At 44.5% G+C, this 17,805-nt stretch overlaps 1 protein-coding gene across 3 annotated transcripts in view; it reads right to left on the reverse strand.

Moving 5' to 3' along the window:
* fbxo41 (F-box protein 41) overlaps window positions 1-17,805 on the reverse strand; it is a 262,069-nt gene that overhangs the window by 174,666 nt on the left and 69,598 nt on the right. For all 3 annotated transcript variants that reach the window (XM_078534849.1, XM_078534847.1, XM_078534848.1), the window contains exon 5: window positions 14,700-15,061. In XM_078534849.1, the coding sequence (XP_078390975.1) occupies window positions 14,700-15,061 (362 nt within the window). The remainder of the gene's footprint in view (window positions 1-14,699; window positions 15,062-17,805) is intronic.

The following is a 17,805-nucleotide window of genomic DNA, read 5'->3' on the forward strand; positions in this document are numbered from 1 at the left end:
ATCTAGGTCTTGCTGCATTTAAGCATGTGCTACTTCATTATAATGAGGAGCTGCAAGTGGAACTGAACACTGAAATCACAGAAACATAGAAAATAGGAGCAGGAGTAGGTCATTTGGTCCTTTGAGCCTGCTCCGCCATTCAATATGATCATAGCTGATCATCTATCTCAACGTCATGCTCCCACTCTCCCCCCATACCCCTTGATGCCTTTAGACTCTAGAAATCTATTTCCTTCCTTCTTAAATATATTCAGTGACTTGACCTCCAGAGTCTCCTGTGGTAGAGAATTCCACAGGTTCACCACCCTCTGAGTGAAGATGTTTCCCCTCATCTCAGTCCTAAATGGCCTACCCTGTATCCTGAGACTGTGACCCCTTGTTCTAGACCCCCCCAACCAGGGGAAACATCATCCCTGCATCCAGTCTGTCAGAATTTTATTTGTTTCAATCATATCTCCTCTCATTCTTCTAAACTGCAGTGAATACAGGCCTAGTCAGCCCAATCTCTCCTCATATGACAATCCTGCCATCCCAGGAATCAGTCTGGTGAACCTTCGCTGCACTCCCTCCATGGCAAGTATATCCTTTCTTAGGTAAGGAGACCAAAACTGTGCACAATACTCCAGGTGTGATTTTACCAAGGCCTTGTACAGCTGCAGTAAGACATCCTTGCTCCTGTACACAAGTCCTCTCAGAATGAAGGCCAACATACCATTTGCTTTCTTTACTGCTTGCTGCACTTGCATGTTTGCTTTCAGTGATTGGTGTACAAGGACACCCAAGTCCCTTTGTACATCAACATTTCGCAATCTATCACCATTTAAATAATACTCTGCCATTTTGTTTTTCCACCAAAGTGGATAAACATAGAAAAACTAGGAACAGGAGTAGGCCTTTCGGCTCTTCGATCCTGCTCCGCCATTCAATATGATCATGACTGATCCTCTATCTCAACGTCATACTCCCGCTCTCGCCACATACCCCTTGATGCCTTTAGAGTTTTTTTTTATTCATTAATGGGATGTGGGCATCGCTGGCTAGGCCAGCATTTATTGCCCATCCCTCATTGCCCTGTTTAGAGGAATCACATTTAAGAGTGAACCACACTGCTGTGGATCTGGAGTCACATGTAGGCCAGACTAGGTAAGGATGGCAGATTTCCTTCCCTAAAGGACATTAGTGAACCAGATGGATTTTTACAACAATCAAGTCCAAAAATCTATTTCCTTCTTAAATATATTCAGTGACCCGGCCTCCACAACCCTCTGTGGTAGAGAATTCCACAGGTTCACCACCCTTTGAGTGAAGAAGTTTCTCTTCATCTCAGCCCTAAATTGCCTACCCCGTCCCCTGAGATTATGACCTCTTGTTCTAGACAGTGTCAGAGAAAACATCATCCCTGCATCCAGTCTGTCCATCCCTGTCAGAATTTTATACGTTTCAATGAGATCCCCTCTCATTCTTCTGAACTCCAGTGAATACAGGCCTAGTCAGCTCAATCTCTCCTTAACAACTTCACACTTATCCACATTATACTGCATCTTCCATGTATTTGCCCTCTCACTCAACCTGGCGAAATCACCTTGAAGCCTCTTAACACCCTCCTCACCGTACATATTCCCACCAAGTTTCTTGTCAGCAAACTTGGAAATATTACATATGGTTCCTTCATCTAAATCATTAATATATATTGTGAATAGCTGGGGCCCAAGCATTGATCCCTGCGGTACCCCATTAGTCACCACCTGCCAATCCAGTAAAGACCTATTTATTCCGTTTCTTGTCTGTTAACCAATTCTCAATACATGCCAAAATAGTAACCCCAATCCCTTGTGCTTTAATTTTACACATTAACCTCCTATGTGGGATTTTATCAAAAGTTTTCTGAAAATCGAAATACACCACATCCACTGGTTCTCCCTTATCTATTCTGCTAGTTACATCTTCAAAAAGCTCCAGCAGGTTTGTCAAACATGACTTCCTTTTCATAAATCCATGTTGACTTTGTCTAATCCCATTGATATTTTCTAAGTGTCCTGTTACCACATCTTTTATACTAGGCTCTAGCATGTTCCCTGCTAGGAGATTGGGCTAACCGGTCTGTAATTCCCTGTTTTCTCCCTCTGTCCTTTTTTAAATAGTGGGGTTACATTTGCCACCCTCCAATCTGCCAGGTTCTACAGAATTTTGGAAGATGACAACTAACGCATCCACTATTTCCATGGCCACTTCCTTTAGGATCCTGGGATATAGATTATCAGGCCCTGGGGATTTATTGGCTTTCAGCCCATAGTGCCTAATCTTTTGGGTCAATCATAAATGTGAAATATTGGATTTTTTTCCAAAACTCTTTTACTGTGCTCCTTTCATTTTATTCTCAGAAGTAGAAAATGAAAGCGCTCCAGCACTATTGTTTTAGCAATACTAATTTCCTTCAATTCCTCCTTCTCACTAGACCCTTGGTTCCCTAGTATTTCTGGGAAGTTATTTGTGTCTTTCTCTGTGAAGACAGAACTAAAGTAGTTGCTCAATTGCTCTGCCATTTCCTTGTTTTCTATTATAAATTCTCCCGTTTCGACTGAAAGGGACCTATATTTGTCTTCACTAATCTTTTTCTTTATACACACTTATAAAAGCTTTTACAGTCCACTTTCATGTTCCCTGCAAGTTTACTCTCATCTTCTATTTGCTCCTCTTAATCAATCTCTTGGTCCTCCTTTGCTGAATTCTAAACTGCTCCCAACCCTCAGGCTTGCTATTTTTTCTAGCAACTTTATATGACTCCTCTTTGGATCTAATACGATCCTTAATTTCTTTTGTTAGCCATGGTCGGACCATTTTTGTGTCAGAAAGGAATGTTTAACTGTTGCAATTCATACAATTCATTCCTTAAATATTAGACATTGTCTAGTCACTGTCATGCCTGTTAATGAAATTCCCCAATCTATCTTAGCCAACTCACTCCTCATACCATCGCAGTTTCCTTTGTTAAGATTTAGGACCCTAGTTTCAGATTGGACTACTTTATTTTTCATCCAAATGAAGAATTCTATCATGTTATGGTCACTGTTCCCTAAAAGACCCCTCACAACAAGATTATTAATTAAAGGTTGGAAAGGTTGGTCAGACTGGGCTTGTTTCCACTGGTGTTTAGAAGAGTGAGGGGTGATTTGATTGAAGTATACAAGATCCTGAATGGCCTTAACAAGGTGGACGTGGAAAGGATGTTTCCTCTTGTGGGTGAGTCCAGAACTAGGGAGCACTGTTTTAAAATTAAGGGTTGCCTTTTTAGGGCAGAGATGAGGAGAAAATTTTTCTCTCAGAGGGTTAAGCGACTTTGGAACTCTCTGCCTCAGAAGGTGGTGGAGACGGGAACATTGAGTATTTTTAAGGCAGAGGTAGATAGATTCTTGTTAGGTAAGAGAATCAAAGGTTGTTGGGGTTAGATGGGAATGTGGAAATCGAAACACAAGAAGATCAGCCATGATCTCATTGAATGGTGGATAAGGCTGGAGGGGCCAAATGGTCTACTGCTGTTCTATTTCTTATATTCTTAACCTTTCTCATTGCACAATACCAAATCTAAGATAGCCTATTCCCTAGTCAGTTCCTCAATGTTATGGTCTAAAAAACCATCTCGTACACACTCCAGGAATTCATCCGCCACAGTATTATTGCTAATTTGGTTTACCCAGTCTATATGCAGATTAAAGTCACCCAGGATTACGCTAGCACCCTTGTTAAATGCATCTCTAATTTACTGTTTAATGCCACCCCCACCTTATCACTACTGTTTGGAGGCCGACAGACAACTTGCACTAATGCTTTCTATGCTTTTGTTGCTCTTTAGCTCCACCCAGACTGATTGATTTTCTCACTATCACTATCGCACTGATTTCATCCTTAATTAACAACGCCACACCATCTCCTTCTCCTTTTTGCCTGTCCATCCTAAATATTGAGTCTGAATAGTTTATCTTTGTTTCTCTCTCTCATGTCTTCCCACTCAGGTTCCCATCCCCCTGCCAGTCTAGTTTAAACCCTCCCGCACAGGACTAGAAAATACCCCTGTGAGGATATTGGCCCCGGTCCTGCTGGGATGCAACCCGTCCAGCTTGTACAGGTCCCATCTTCCCCAGAGTTGGTTCCAATGTGTCAGCAATCTAAATCCTTCCCTCCTACACCATCTGTCCAGCCACATATTCATCTGGTCTATTCTCCTATTCCTGATCTCACTACCACATGGCATTGGGAGTAATGCTGAGATTACTACTGTTGAGGTCCTGCTTTTTAATTTATTTCCGAGCTCCCTAGATTCTGCTTTCAGGACCTCATCTCTCTTTTTACCTATGTCGTTGGTACCGATATGGACCAAAACCACTGGCTATTTACCCTCCTTCAGCATGTCCTGCGAGGAGGTGATGCTGTAGTGGTATTGTCACTGGACTAGTAATCGAGAGACCCAAGGTAATGCTCTTGGGACCTGGGTTCGACTCCCATTATGGCAGATGGTGGAATTTGAATTGAATAAAAATCTAAGGATGATCTGTCGTCCTTACCTGGCTTGGCCTACATGTGATTCCAGATCCACAGCAATGAAATGGCCGAGGAAGCCACTCAGTTGCATTACGACTGCTACAAGGTCACAAAAAAGGAATGAAACCGAACGGACCACCCGGAATCGACCTAAACACCGGAAACGACAATCACAATCTCGGTCCTATCGACCCTGCAAAGTCCTCCTTACTAGCATCTGGGGGCTAGTGCCAAAATTGGGAGCTGTCTCACAGACTAGTCAAGCAACAGCCTGACATAGTCATCCTTACAGAATCAGACCTTACAGATCGCGCAAATGAATACGTGGTTTAAGAGTTGGTGCAGGAGGGAAGGTTTTAGATTCCTGGATCACTGGGATCGTTTCTGGGGTAGGTGGGACCTGTACAAGCGGGACGGTCTACATCTGAACCAGAACGGGACTAACATCCTTGCGGGCGAGTTTGCTAGTGCTGTTGGGAGGAGTTTAAACTAATTGGGCAGGGGGAAGGGACACAGAATGTTAGCAGAATAGCGACACATCATAATACAGTAAAACAATCAAGTCAGAGGGAGTACAGCTGCAATAAGCTTCAAGGGAGTAAGGCAAGGCTGGATGGCCTCTACTTTAATGCCAGGAGTATTACAGGTAAAATGGATGAGTAAAGGGTGAGGATTGAGACGTGGAATTGTGATATAGTAGCCATCACTGAGATGTGGTTGAGGGAAGGGCAGGATTGGCAGCTCAACATTCCAGGATATAGAATCTTCAGGCGAGACAGGGGAGGGGGTAAAAGAGGAGGAGGCATTGCATTATTAGTTAAGGAGTCAGTTATTGCAGTAAGGAGAGATGATATCTTGGAGGGGGCATCGAATGAAGCTTTGTGGGTAGAGTTTAGGAATAAAACAGGGGCAGCCACATTATTAGGTGTTTATTATAGACCACCAGATAGTCAGCGGGAAATTGAGGAGCAAATATGTGCACAATTTGTGGAGGTGTGTAAAAACAATAACAGTAGGGTAATTACATAAGGTGATTTCAACTTTCCCAACATTAATTGGGATAGACATAGTGTTAAGGGCTTGGATGGAGTAGATTTCTTGAAATGTGTACAGGAGAACTTTTTAAGTCAATATGTAGAGGGTCCAACAAGGGACGGTGCATTGCTGGACCTAATTCTGGGAATGAAGCTGGACAGGCGGCTAAGGTGGTGGTGGATGAGCATTTTAGTGATAGTTACCAAAACATGGTACAATTTAAGTTTGTTATGGACAAAGAAATCGACAAGTTGCAAAAAAATGTTTTTGATTGGGGGAGAGTGGATTCTAGTAAAATAAGGCAGGATCTGCCCAAGGTAGAATGGGAATAGCTACTTGTGGGGAAATCTACAGAGGAACAGTGGGGGGTGTTCAAAAAGGAAATGGGGAGTGTACAGGCTCAACATGTTCCCTCTAGGGTGATAGGAAGGAGTAACAAGCTCAGAGGACCATGGATGACCAGAGATATTCAGGTTACGATGAGAAGGAAAAGAGAGGCCTTTAGCAGGTACAAGGGAAGCAAATCAGCAGAGGCATTAGTGGAGTACAGAAAGTGCAGGGTGGAGCTTAACAAAGCGATTAGGAGAGCAAAGAGGGGATATGAGAAAGCTCTGGCTGGTAAAAGTAGGGAAAATCCCAAGATATTCTATAAGTGTATCAAAGGGAAGAGGATAACCAGGGAAAGAGTAGGGCCCATAAGGGACCAAGGGGGCAATCTATGGGTGGAGCCAGAGGACGTCACTAGAATGTTGAATGAATACTTCACGTCCGTGTTCACCCAAGAGAATGACGATGAAGGTATCGAACTTGGGGAGAGAGCCTGCAAGGTTCTTAAGCAAATTGATATAGGGAGTGACAAGGTATTGGAGGTGTTGGCTGGCTTAAAAGTGGACAAATGTCCAGGTCCAGATGATTTGTGTCCCAGACTGCTGAGGGAGGCAAGGGACGAGATCACAGGGGCTCTGACCCAAATTTTTAATTCCTCTCTGGGAACAGGGAAGGTCCCAGAGGACTGGAGAACAGCTAATGTGGTTCCGCTATTTAAGAAGGGTTGTAGCGATAAGCCAGGGAACTACAGACCGGTGAGTCTCACGTCAGTGGTAGGGAAACTATTGGAGAAAATTCTGAAGGAGAGTATCTATCTCCACTTGGAAAGGCCAGATTTGATCAGGGATAGTCAGCATGGCTTTGTCAGAGGGAGGTCATGCCTAACAAATTTGATTGAATTTTTTGAGGAGATGACCAGGTGTGTAGATGAGGGTAGTGAAGTTGATGCAGTTTATATGGATTTCAGCAAAGCCTTTGACAAGGTCCCACATGGGAGGCTTGTAAAGAACGCAAAGGCACATGGGATACAGGGTAATTTGATAAGATGGATTCAAAATTGGCTTAGTTGTAGGAGGCAGAGGGTGATGACAGAAGGATGCTTTAGTGACTGGAAGCCAGTGTCCAGTGGCGTACCACAGGGATCTATGCTGGGTCCCCTATTATTCGTCATTTATATAAACGATATAGATGACTATGTGGGGGGTAGGGTTAGTACATTTGCAGATGACACAAAGATTGGCTGGGTGGTTAACAGCGAGGTTGAGTGTCTTGGGCTACAGGAAGATATAGAGGGGATGGTCAAATGGGCAGATAAGTGGTAGATGGAATTTAACCCTGAAAAGTGTGAGGTGATATACTTTGGAAGGAGTAACTTGACAAGGAAGTATTCAATGAATGGCATGGCGCTACGAAGTTCTGAGGAACAAAAGGACTTTGGCGTGTGTGTCCATAGATCTCTGAAGACAGAGGGGCATGTTAGTGGGGTGGTGAAAAAGGCATATGGGATACTTGCCTTTATCAATCGAGGCATAGATTACAAAAGTAGGGAGGTCATGTTGGAGTTGTATAGAACCTTGGTGAGGCCACAGCTGGAGCACTGTGTGCAGTTCTGGTCGCCACATTATAGGAAGGATATGATTGCATTGGAGGGGGCGCAGAGGAGATTCACCAGGATGTTGCCTGGGATGAAACACTGAAGTTATGAAAAGAGGTTGGATAGACTTGGGTTGTTTTCATTGGAGCAGAGAAGACTGAGGGGTGACCTGATCGAGGTGTACAAGATTATGAGGAGCATGGACAGGGTGGATAGGGAGCAGCTGTTCCCCTTAGTTGAAGGGTCAGTCACAAGGGGACATAAGTTCAAGGTAAGGGACAGGAGGGTTAGGGGGGATGTGAGGAAAAGCTTTTTTACCCAGAGGGTGATGACAGTCTGGAATGCACTGCCTGGGAGGGTGGTGGAGGCGGGTTGCCTCACATCCTTTAAAAAGTACCTGGATGAGCACTTGGCACGTCACAACATTCAAGGCGATGGGCTAAGTGCTGGTAAATGGGATTAGGTAGGTAGGTCAGGTGTTTCTCACGTGTCAGTGCAGACTCGATGGGCCGAAGGGCCTCTTCTGCACTGTGATTCTGTGATAATGTCCCAGACTCCACCAGTCTTTGGTATGTCCTGTCTCATCACCAAGAGTGGCTCGGTAGCGCTACTGCTGGCCGAGTCCCAAATGACATAGCCGATGCGGCTGGGGGTCAGGGAACCAACAAGAGGGTCAAACATAATGACCTCATCCATTCCAACCTGCCTGCTGCAGATGCATTTGTCCCTGACTGGGACTGATGTCCTGGGGGGAATATTTGCTAGAGTGGTTGGGGAGGGTTTAAACTAAATTGGCAGGGGGTGGGAACCTATGCAAGGAGTCAGAGGAGGGGGAATCAAGGACAAGAACAAAAGGCAGAAAGGGGAATAAGAAAAGTGATAGGCAGAGAAATCAAGGGTAAGAATCAAACAGGGCCTCAGTGAAAAATAGTGGGAATGGGACAAGTAATGTTAAAAAGACAAGCCTTAAGGCTTTGTGCCTTAGCACAAGGAGCATTCGCAATAAAGTGGATGAATTAACTGCGCAAATAGATGTAAACAGGTATGATGTAGTCGGGATTACGGAGACATGGCATCCAGGCGTATTCAGTAATTAGGAAGGACAGACAAAAAGGAAAAGGCGGTGGAGTTGCATTGCTGGTCAAAGGGGAAATTAACGCAATAGTGAGGAAAGATATGAGCTCCGACGATGTGGAATCTGTATGGGTAGAGCTGAGAAACACTAAGGGGCAAAAAACATTAGTAGGGGTTGTATATAGATCCCCAAACTGCAGTGGTGATGCTGGGAATGGCATTAAACAGGAAATTAGAGACACATGTAATAAAGGAACATCTGTAATTATGGATGACTTTAATCTGCATATAGATTGGGCAAATCAAATTAGTAACAGTACCGTAGAGGAGGAATTCCTGAAGTGTATACGGGATGGTTTTCTGGACCAATATGTTGAGGAACCAACAAGAGAACAGGCCATCCTAGACTGGGTATTGTGTAATGAGAAAGGAATAATTGGCAATCTAGTTGTGCGAGGCCCCTTGGGGATGAGCGACCATAATATGATAGAATTCTTCATTAAGATGAAGAATGATGCAGTTGATTCTGAGACTAGGGTTCTGAATCCTAACAAAGGAAAATACGATGGGATGAGACGCGAGTTGGCTATGATGGATTGGGAAACCTTACTTAAAGGGATGACGGTGGATAGGCAATGGCAAACGTTCAAAGAGCGCATGGGTGAACTGCAACAATTGTTTATTCCTGGGATGGGAACCTATGCAAGGAGTCAGAGGAGGGGGAATTAAGGACAAGAACAAAAGACAGAAAAGGGAATAAGAAAAGTGATAGGCAGAGAAATCAAGGGTAAGAATCAAACAGGGCCTCAGTCAAAAATAGTGGGAACAGGACAGGTAATGTTAAAAAGACAAGCCTTAAGGCTTTGTGCCTTAACACGAGGAGCATTCTGCCGCAAAAGTAAAATAGGAAAGGTGGCCAAACCATGGCTTACAAGGGAAATTAGAGAAAGTATTAGATCCAAGGAAGAGGCATACAAATTGGCCAGAAAAGACAACAGACCTGAGGATTGGAAGAACTTTAGGATTCATCAAAGGAGGACCAAGGGATTGATTAAGAAGGGGAAAATAGAGTACGAGAGTAAGCTTGCGGGGAACATTAAAACCGACTGTGAAAGTTTTTATAGGTATGTGAAGAGAAAAAGATTGGTGAAGACCAATGTAGGTCCCTTACAGTCTGAAACAGGGGAATTTATAATGGGGAACAAAGAAATGGCTGACCAACTAAATACATACTTTGGTTCTGTCTTCACAAAGATGGACACAAATAACATACCAGAAATGTTGGGGAACACAGGGTTTAGTGAGAGGGAGGAACTGAAAGAAATCAGTATTAGTAGGGATATGGTTTTGGGGAAATTGATGGGATTGAAGGTCGATAAATCCCCAGGGCCTGATAATCTACATCCCAGAGTGCTTAAGGAAGTGGCCCTAGAAATAGTGGATGCATTGGTGGTCATCTTCCGAGATTCTATAGACTCTGGAACGGTTCCTATAGATTGGAGGATAGCTAAAGAGGGAGGTAGAGAGAAAACAGGGAATTATAGACCAGTCAGCCTGACGTCGGTAGTAGGGAAAATTATAGAGTCCATTATAAAAGATTAAATAGCTGAGCACTTGGAAAAACAGTGACAGAATTGGACAGAGTCAGCACGGATTTATGAAAAGGTGCTTGACAAATCTACTGGAATTTTTTGAGAATGTAACTAGTAGAATTGATGAGGGGGAGCCAGTGGATGTGGTTTATTTGGACTTTCAGAAGGCTTTCGACAAAGCCCCACATAAGAGATTAACGTGTAAAATTAAAGTGCATGGGATTGGGGGTAGTGTATTGAGATGGATAGAAAACTGGTTGGTAGAAAGGAGTCAAAGAGTCGGAATAAACGGGTCTTTTTCCGAATGGCAGGCAGTGACTAGTGGGGTATCACAGGGATCGGTGCTGTGACCCTAGCTATTCACAATATATATTAATGATTTAGATGAGGGAGCTAAATGTAATATCTCCAGATTTGCAGATGACACAAAGCTGGGTGGGAGGGTGAGCTGTGAGGAGGATATAGAGATGCTTCAGTGTGATTTGGTCAAGCTGAGTGAGTGGGCAAATGCATGGCAGATGCAGTATAATGTAGATAAGTGTGAGGTTATCCACTTTGGTAGCAAAAACAGGAAAGCATCTGTGGTGGCCTCGACAACTATAGGGAGCCCACTCAGTATTGAAAGGGTGAATGGAGAAATTGAATTAAATGCTTAGGCCTAAGAGAAAAATGAGAAACCTTGAAGAACAATAGCATATTGTCTGACCACTATAGCAGGATGGGCCTTGAGACATTCCATTTCTCTATCTCTTGGGCTGAATGTAATCAAAGTTGTGATAGTCAAATTATAAACAACTGCACTTGTGTAGGAATGGAAATTTACTGGAACATGGATTGGTCAGTTAACATATGCAAATAAGTGGATTGAGATGTGCAAAATTTACTGATTGGTTGTAAAATGCTTTTAAGTAAGTGTTTGTGTATTCTGCTTTGAGACGGTACAATAGCTCTCGCTGTATTGTTCTCCCTTGTGCACAAGTAATAAATGGGGTTTCTATGTACGAAATGATGCCTCGGCGTGATTAATCTCCAACACATCTGAATGGCTATAAATTGAGAGCGGGGAATGTACAACAAGACCAGGGTGTCCTTGTACACCAGTCGCTGAAGGTAAGTATGCAGGTGCAGCAGGCAGCAAAGAAGGCAAATAGTATGTTGGCCTTCATAGCGGGAGGATTCGAGTACAGGAGCAGGGATGTCTTGCTGCAATTGTACAGGCCTTGGTGAGACCACACCTGGAATATTGTGTGTAGTTTTGGTCTCCTTATCTGAGGAAGGATGTTCTTGCTATAGAGGGAGTGCAGCGAAGGTTTACCAGACTGATTCCTGGGATGGCGGGACTGACATTTGAGGAGAGATTGAGTCGGTTAGGATTATATTTGCTGGAGTTCAGAAGAATGAGGGGGGATCTCATAGAAACCTATACAATTCTAACAGGACTAGACAGGGTAGATGCAGGAAGGATGTTCCTGATGGTGGGGGAGTCCAGAACCAGGGTTCACAGTCTGAGGAAACGGGGTAGACCATTTAATACTGAGATGAGGAGAAATTTCTTTGCCCAGAGAGTGGTGAGCCTGTGGAATTCGCTACCACAGAAAGTAGTTGAGGCCAAAACATTGTATGTTTTCAAGAAGGAGTTAGATATAGCTCTTGGGGCGAAGGGGATCCAGACATATGGGGAGAAAGCGGGAGCAGGCTATTGGATGATCAGCCATGATAATAATGAAGGTGGAGCAGGCTCAAAGAGCCGAATAGCCTACTCCTGCTCCTATTTTCTATGTTTCTATGGCCACCGCATGAGATGAAGTCCCGCCTTCACATTGAGGAGTCCCTCCATCGTGTTGTGTGGCACTACCACTGTGCTAAATGGGATAGATTTTGAACAGATCTAGCAACTCAAAACTGGGCATCCATGAGGCGCTGTGGGCCACCAGCAGCAGAATTGTACTCAAACACATTCTGTAACCTCATGGCCTGGCATAGCCCCACTCTACCATTACCATCAAGCCAGTAGATCAACCTTGGTTTCAGGGCATGCCAGGGACAGCACCAGGCATACCTGAAAATGAGATGTCAACCTGGTGAAGCTATAACACGGGACTGCTTGTGTGCCAAACAGCATAAACAGCAAATGATAGACAGGGCTAAGCAATCCCACAACCAACGGATCAGATCTAAGCTCTGCAGTCCTGCCACATCCAGTTGTGAATAGTGGTGGACAATTAAACAACTCACTGGAGGAGGAGGCTCCACAAATATCCCCATCCTCAATGATGGAGGAACCCAACACATCTGTGCAAAAGACAAGGCTGAAGCATTTGCTACAATCTTCAGCCAAAAGTGCTGAGTGGATGATCCATCTCGGCCTCCTCTGGAGGTCCCCAGCATCACAGATGTCAGTCTTCAGCCAATTCAATTCACTCCACGTAATATCAAGAAATGGCTGAAGGCACTGGATACTGCAAAGGCTATGGGCCCTGACAATATTCTGGCAATAGTACGTCAGTACTATTCTTCAGACTTGTGCTCCAGAACTTGCCGCGCCCCTTGCCAAACTCTTCCAGTACAACTGCAACATGGCATCTACCCGGCTATGTGGAAAATTGCCCAGGTATGTCCTGTACACTAAAAGGACAAATCCAACTGGCCAATTACCGCTCCAGCAGTCTACTCTCGATCATCTGTAAAGTAATGGAAGGGGTCATCAACAGTGCTATCAAGTAGACTTGCTTAGCAATAACTTGCTTGCTGACGATCAGTTTGGCTTTCGCCAGGGTCACTCAGCTCCTGACCTCATTACAGCCTTGGTTCAAACATGGACAAAAGAGCTGAACTCCTGAGGTGAGGTGAGAGTGACTGCCCTTGACATCAAGGCAGCATTTGACAGAGTGTGGCATCAAGGAGCCCTAGCAAAACAGGAGTCAATGGGAATCGGGGGAAAACTCTCAGCTGGTTGGAGCCATACCTAGCACAAAGAAAGATGATTGTGGCTGTTGGAGGTCAGTCATCTCAGCTCCAGGGCATCACTGCAGGAGTTCCTCAGAGTAGCGTCCTCAGCACAACCATCTCCAGCTGCTTCTTCAATGACCTTCCTTCCATCATTATGTCAGAAGCGGGGATGTGCACTGATGATTGAACAATGTTCAGCACCATTCACGACTCCTCAGATACTGAAGCAGCCCATGTCCAAATGCAACAAGACTTGGACAATATCCAGGCTCGGGGCTGACAAGTGGCAAGTAACATTCACGCCACACAAATGTCAGGCACTGACCATCCCCAACAAGAGAGAACCCAACCATCGCCCCTTGATGTTCAGTGGCATTACCATCACTGAATCCCCCACTATCAACATCCTGGGGGTTACCATTGACCAGAAACTGAACTGGACTAGCCAAATAAATACTGTGGCTACAAGAGCAGGTCAGAGGCTAGGAATAGTGCGACAAGTAACTCACCTCTTGATTCCTCAAAGTCTGTCCACCATCTACACGGCACAAATCAGGAGTGTGGTGGAATACTCCCCACTTGCCTGGATGAGTGCAGCTCCCACAACACTGAAGAAGCTGGACACCATCCAGGACAAAGCAGCCGCTTGATTGGCACCACATCCACAAACATTCACTCCCTCCACCACCGATGCACAGTGGCAGCAGTGTGTACCATCTACAAGATGCACTGCAGGAATTCACCAAGGCTCCTTCGACAGCACCTTCCAAACCCACGACTATTACCATCTAGAAGGACAAGGGCAGCAGTTACATGGGAACACCACCACCTGGAAGTTCCCCTTTAAGTCACTCACCATCCTGACTTGGAAATATATCGCCGTTCCTTCACTGTCGCTTGGTCAAAATCCTGGAACTCCCTCCCTAGCAGCACTGTGGGTGTTCCTACACCACATAGACTGGAGTGGTTCAAGAAGGCAGCTCACCACCACCTTCTCAAGGGCAACAAGGGACGGGCAATAAATGCTGGCCCAGCCAGCGAAGCCCACACCCTAACAATTTGCTTAATACCACTTCCCTGGTAATTGTAATTTTCCCCGAGTTCCTCCCTCCCTTCCATTTCCTGATTTACAACATCCAGGATGTTACTTGTGTCCTCTGTAGTGAAGACCAAAGCAAAATATCTTTTTAATTCGTCTGCCATCTCCCTACTTTCTATTACCAATTCCCCAGACGCACTCTCTGCAGGACCAACACTCACTTTGTTAACACTTTTCTTATTTAAATATCTATAGAAACTCTTACTATACATCTTTATATTGCTAGCTAGTTTTCTCTCATAATCTAATTTTTCCCTCCTTATTAATCTTTTTATCATTTTTTGCTGTTCCCTATATTCTTTCCAATCTTCTGACCTGTCACCCATCTTTTTCTTTAAGTTTGATACTGTCTTTAACTTTTTTAGTGAACCACAGATGGCGGGCCCTCCCCTTGGAATTTTCCTTTCTCATTGGAATGTGTAGAATATAACATGTCATACATGGATATTGGTTTCAATGGTTTCACAATATCAGAGTAGAGTGTAGTACTTACTCGTACTCAGTCGGTAAGCTCTGACACGATTCGATCCAAATTTCTGTAGCTCTGCTGAACTTTTACTTTCTGGTTCCCAAGCTTCCGCCTCAGATTCTGTTGTTCTGGATCCTGCATCTGACACATCACCTTCTTCTCCCTCTGTGCTGTTACGATACGGCCTCTGGTGCCAGTTTTCAACAGCTTGCCTCCGTAGTGCTGAACTCCGGGACATGGGATCCCTGATGCACCTACCCGCTGAGTTGCGGCTTTGTTTATGATAATAGATCCTCTCAGGAGTCTGTTCAATGTGCTGCATATCTACAGATGGCGTGAAACTGTCACTATCATAGCATCGTGACACATGCGCTACTGGTTTTGATCTAGTGGAAACAGTACCAAAACAAAAAAGAAAAGTTAATAGATCTCCTTAGCTGAAAAATGTTTCAATAAATCATTCATTATATTAAATATCATTGATTAACCGTTAGTTCTATAATATAGCTCCCAATTATAAAGAACAAATTGCGTGGATAAGTACATAAAAAGGAGAAATAATGAATTATTTAACCAATCAAGCTCACTTTTCCAGTGGAAGCTGTGTAAAACAGCAGTACCATCCAACCATTAGCATCTATGCTGCCGCTTTGGAGATAACAAATCCCACTGCCCCACTTGCTTCCCATAATCTCATCAATCCAAAATTAATCCCATTTTCCATCTCTTTTTTAGAAGAATGAAAGGTGATCTTATTGAAACATATAACATATTAAGAGGCTTGACAGGGTAGATGCTGAGAACAGGGGAACGATCTCATCCTGAGTGAGACACAGCCAGAGTGGGTATTGGCAATTTGGTGCACAGTGGGAATTCAGTGCAGAGGGGAAGAGGTGCTCTTTGCATTTTTCCCTTGCTATCCAACTTCTTAAATCTTCAGAGAGTGGTCTTGCCCTGCTACAGCAGTAGAGGCTACAGGGGAAAGGAGTGACTGGTAAGTAGTGGGTAAGGTCGGGTATATATTTACTACTTTAATCGCTAATAATTTAATGACTTTTTGTGGTTTATAGTTTGTATATTCTATAGTAATGAGGATCAGGAAAGAAGGGCCCTAGAGTAACTGATTTAAAAGGTTTAATTTAAAGGGATAAGCCATGGCAGGAAAGCTCAAAGCCGTGGTGTGCTCCTCGTGCTCCATGTGGGAAGCTGGGGACATTTCCAGTGCCCGGGACCAGCATGTATGCAGGAAGTGTGTCCAGCTGCAGCTCCTGGAAGCTCGGGTTTCAGAGCTGGAACAGCGGCTGGGGACACTGTGGAACATCTGCAAGTCTGAGAGCATCGTGGATAGCACATTTAGAGAAGTGGGAGGGTGATAAGGCAGAGGTCATGGTACATGTTGGTACCAATGACATAGGTAGAAAGAGGGATGATGTTTTGCATCAAGAATTCAGGGAGTTAGGCAGTCGACTAAAAAGCAAGATCTCTCGGGTTGTAATCTCTGGATTAACGCTGGAGAAGTAGTAGTGGGGAACAAAGAAATGGCGGGGGAACTGAATAGGTACTTTGCGTCAGTCTTCACAGTGGAAGACACGAGTGACATCCCCAAAGTTCAAGAGGGTCGGGGGGCCGACGGGGTCGGTGGTCGGAGGTAATGGTGGCCATTACCAAAGAGAAGGTGCTAGGAAAACTGAAAGGTCTGAAGGTGGATAAATCACCTGGACCAGATGGATTACACCCCAGAGTTCTGAAAGAGATAGCTGAAGAGATAGTGGAGGCGTTAGTGGTGATCTTTCAGGAATCACTGGAGTCAGGGAGGGTCCCAGAGGACTGCAAAATCGCTAATGTAACCCCCTCTGTTTAAGAAGGGAGTGAGGCAAAAGACGGGAAATTACAGGCCGATTAGCCTGACCACGGTCATTGGTAAGATTTTAGAGTCCATTATTAAGGATGAGATTTCAGAATACTTGGAAGTGCATGGTAAAATTGGGCAAAGTCAGCATGGTTTCATCAAGGGGAGGTCATGCCTGTCAAGTCTGTTAGAATTCTTTGAGGAGGTAACGAGTAGGTTAGACAAAGGAGAGCCAATGGATGTTATCTACTTGGACTTCCAGAAGGCCTTTGACAAGGTGCCGCACAGGAGGCTGCTCAGTAAGATAACAGCCCATGGTGTGAGAGGCAAGGTACTAGCATGGATAGAAGATTGGCTGTCTGGCAGGAGGCAGACAGTGGGGATAAGGGGGTCCTTCTCAGGATGGCGGCCGGTGACTAGTGGAGTTCCGCAGGGGTCAGTGTTGGGACCACAACTTTTCACTTTATACATTAATGATCTAGATGAAGGAACTGAGGGCATTCCGGCTAAGTTTGCAGATGATACAAAGATAGGTGGAGGGACACGTAGTATTGAGGAGGCGGGGAGGCTGCAGAAGGATTTGGACAGGTTAGGAGAATGGGCAAAGAAGTGGCAGATGGAATACAACGTGGGCAAATGTGAGGTGATGCACTTTGGTAGAAAGAATAGAGGCATAGACTATTTTCTAAATGGGGAGAGAATTCAGAAATCTGGAGTGCAAAGGGACTTGGGAGTCCTAGTCCAGGATTCTCTTAAGGTTAACTTGCAGGTTGAGTCGGTAGTTAGGAAGGCAAATGCAATGTTGCCATTTATTTCGAGAGGACTAGAATATCAAAGCAGGGACGTGCTGCTGAGGCTTTGTAAGGCTGAGGAAGAGAGATCCAAAGACTCACAACCTTCCGGGAGAAACAAATTCGCTTCATCTCTGTCTTAAATGAGCGACCCCTTCTTGTTAAACAGTGACCCCAAGTTCTAGATTCTCCCACATGAGGAAACATCAACCCACAAGTTACCGTGTACATCTCTGACAGGCCCTACTTTTTTTTCTTAGTTATTCTCTTGCTCTTAACATACAGGTAAAACATCTTAGTATTTTCTTTGATTTTATCTGCCAATTTTTGTATCCTCTCTTTCACAGAATCACACAGTGCAGAAGAGGCCCTTCAGCCCATCGAGTCTGCACCGACACGTGAGAAACACCTGACCTACCTACCTAATCCCATTTACCAGCACTTGGCCCATAGCCTTGAATGTTATGACGTGCCAAGTGCTCATCCAGAT

Source organism: Cetorhinus maximus, unplaced genomic scaffold (genome assembly GCF_964194155.1).
Source record: "Cetorhinus maximus unplaced genomic scaffold, sCetMax3.hap1.1 HAP1_SCAFFOLD_125, whole genome shotgun sequence".
NCBI classification, from domain to species: domain Eukaryota; kingdom Metazoa; phylum Chordata; class Chondrichthyes; order Lamniformes; family Cetorhinidae; genus Cetorhinus; species Cetorhinus maximus.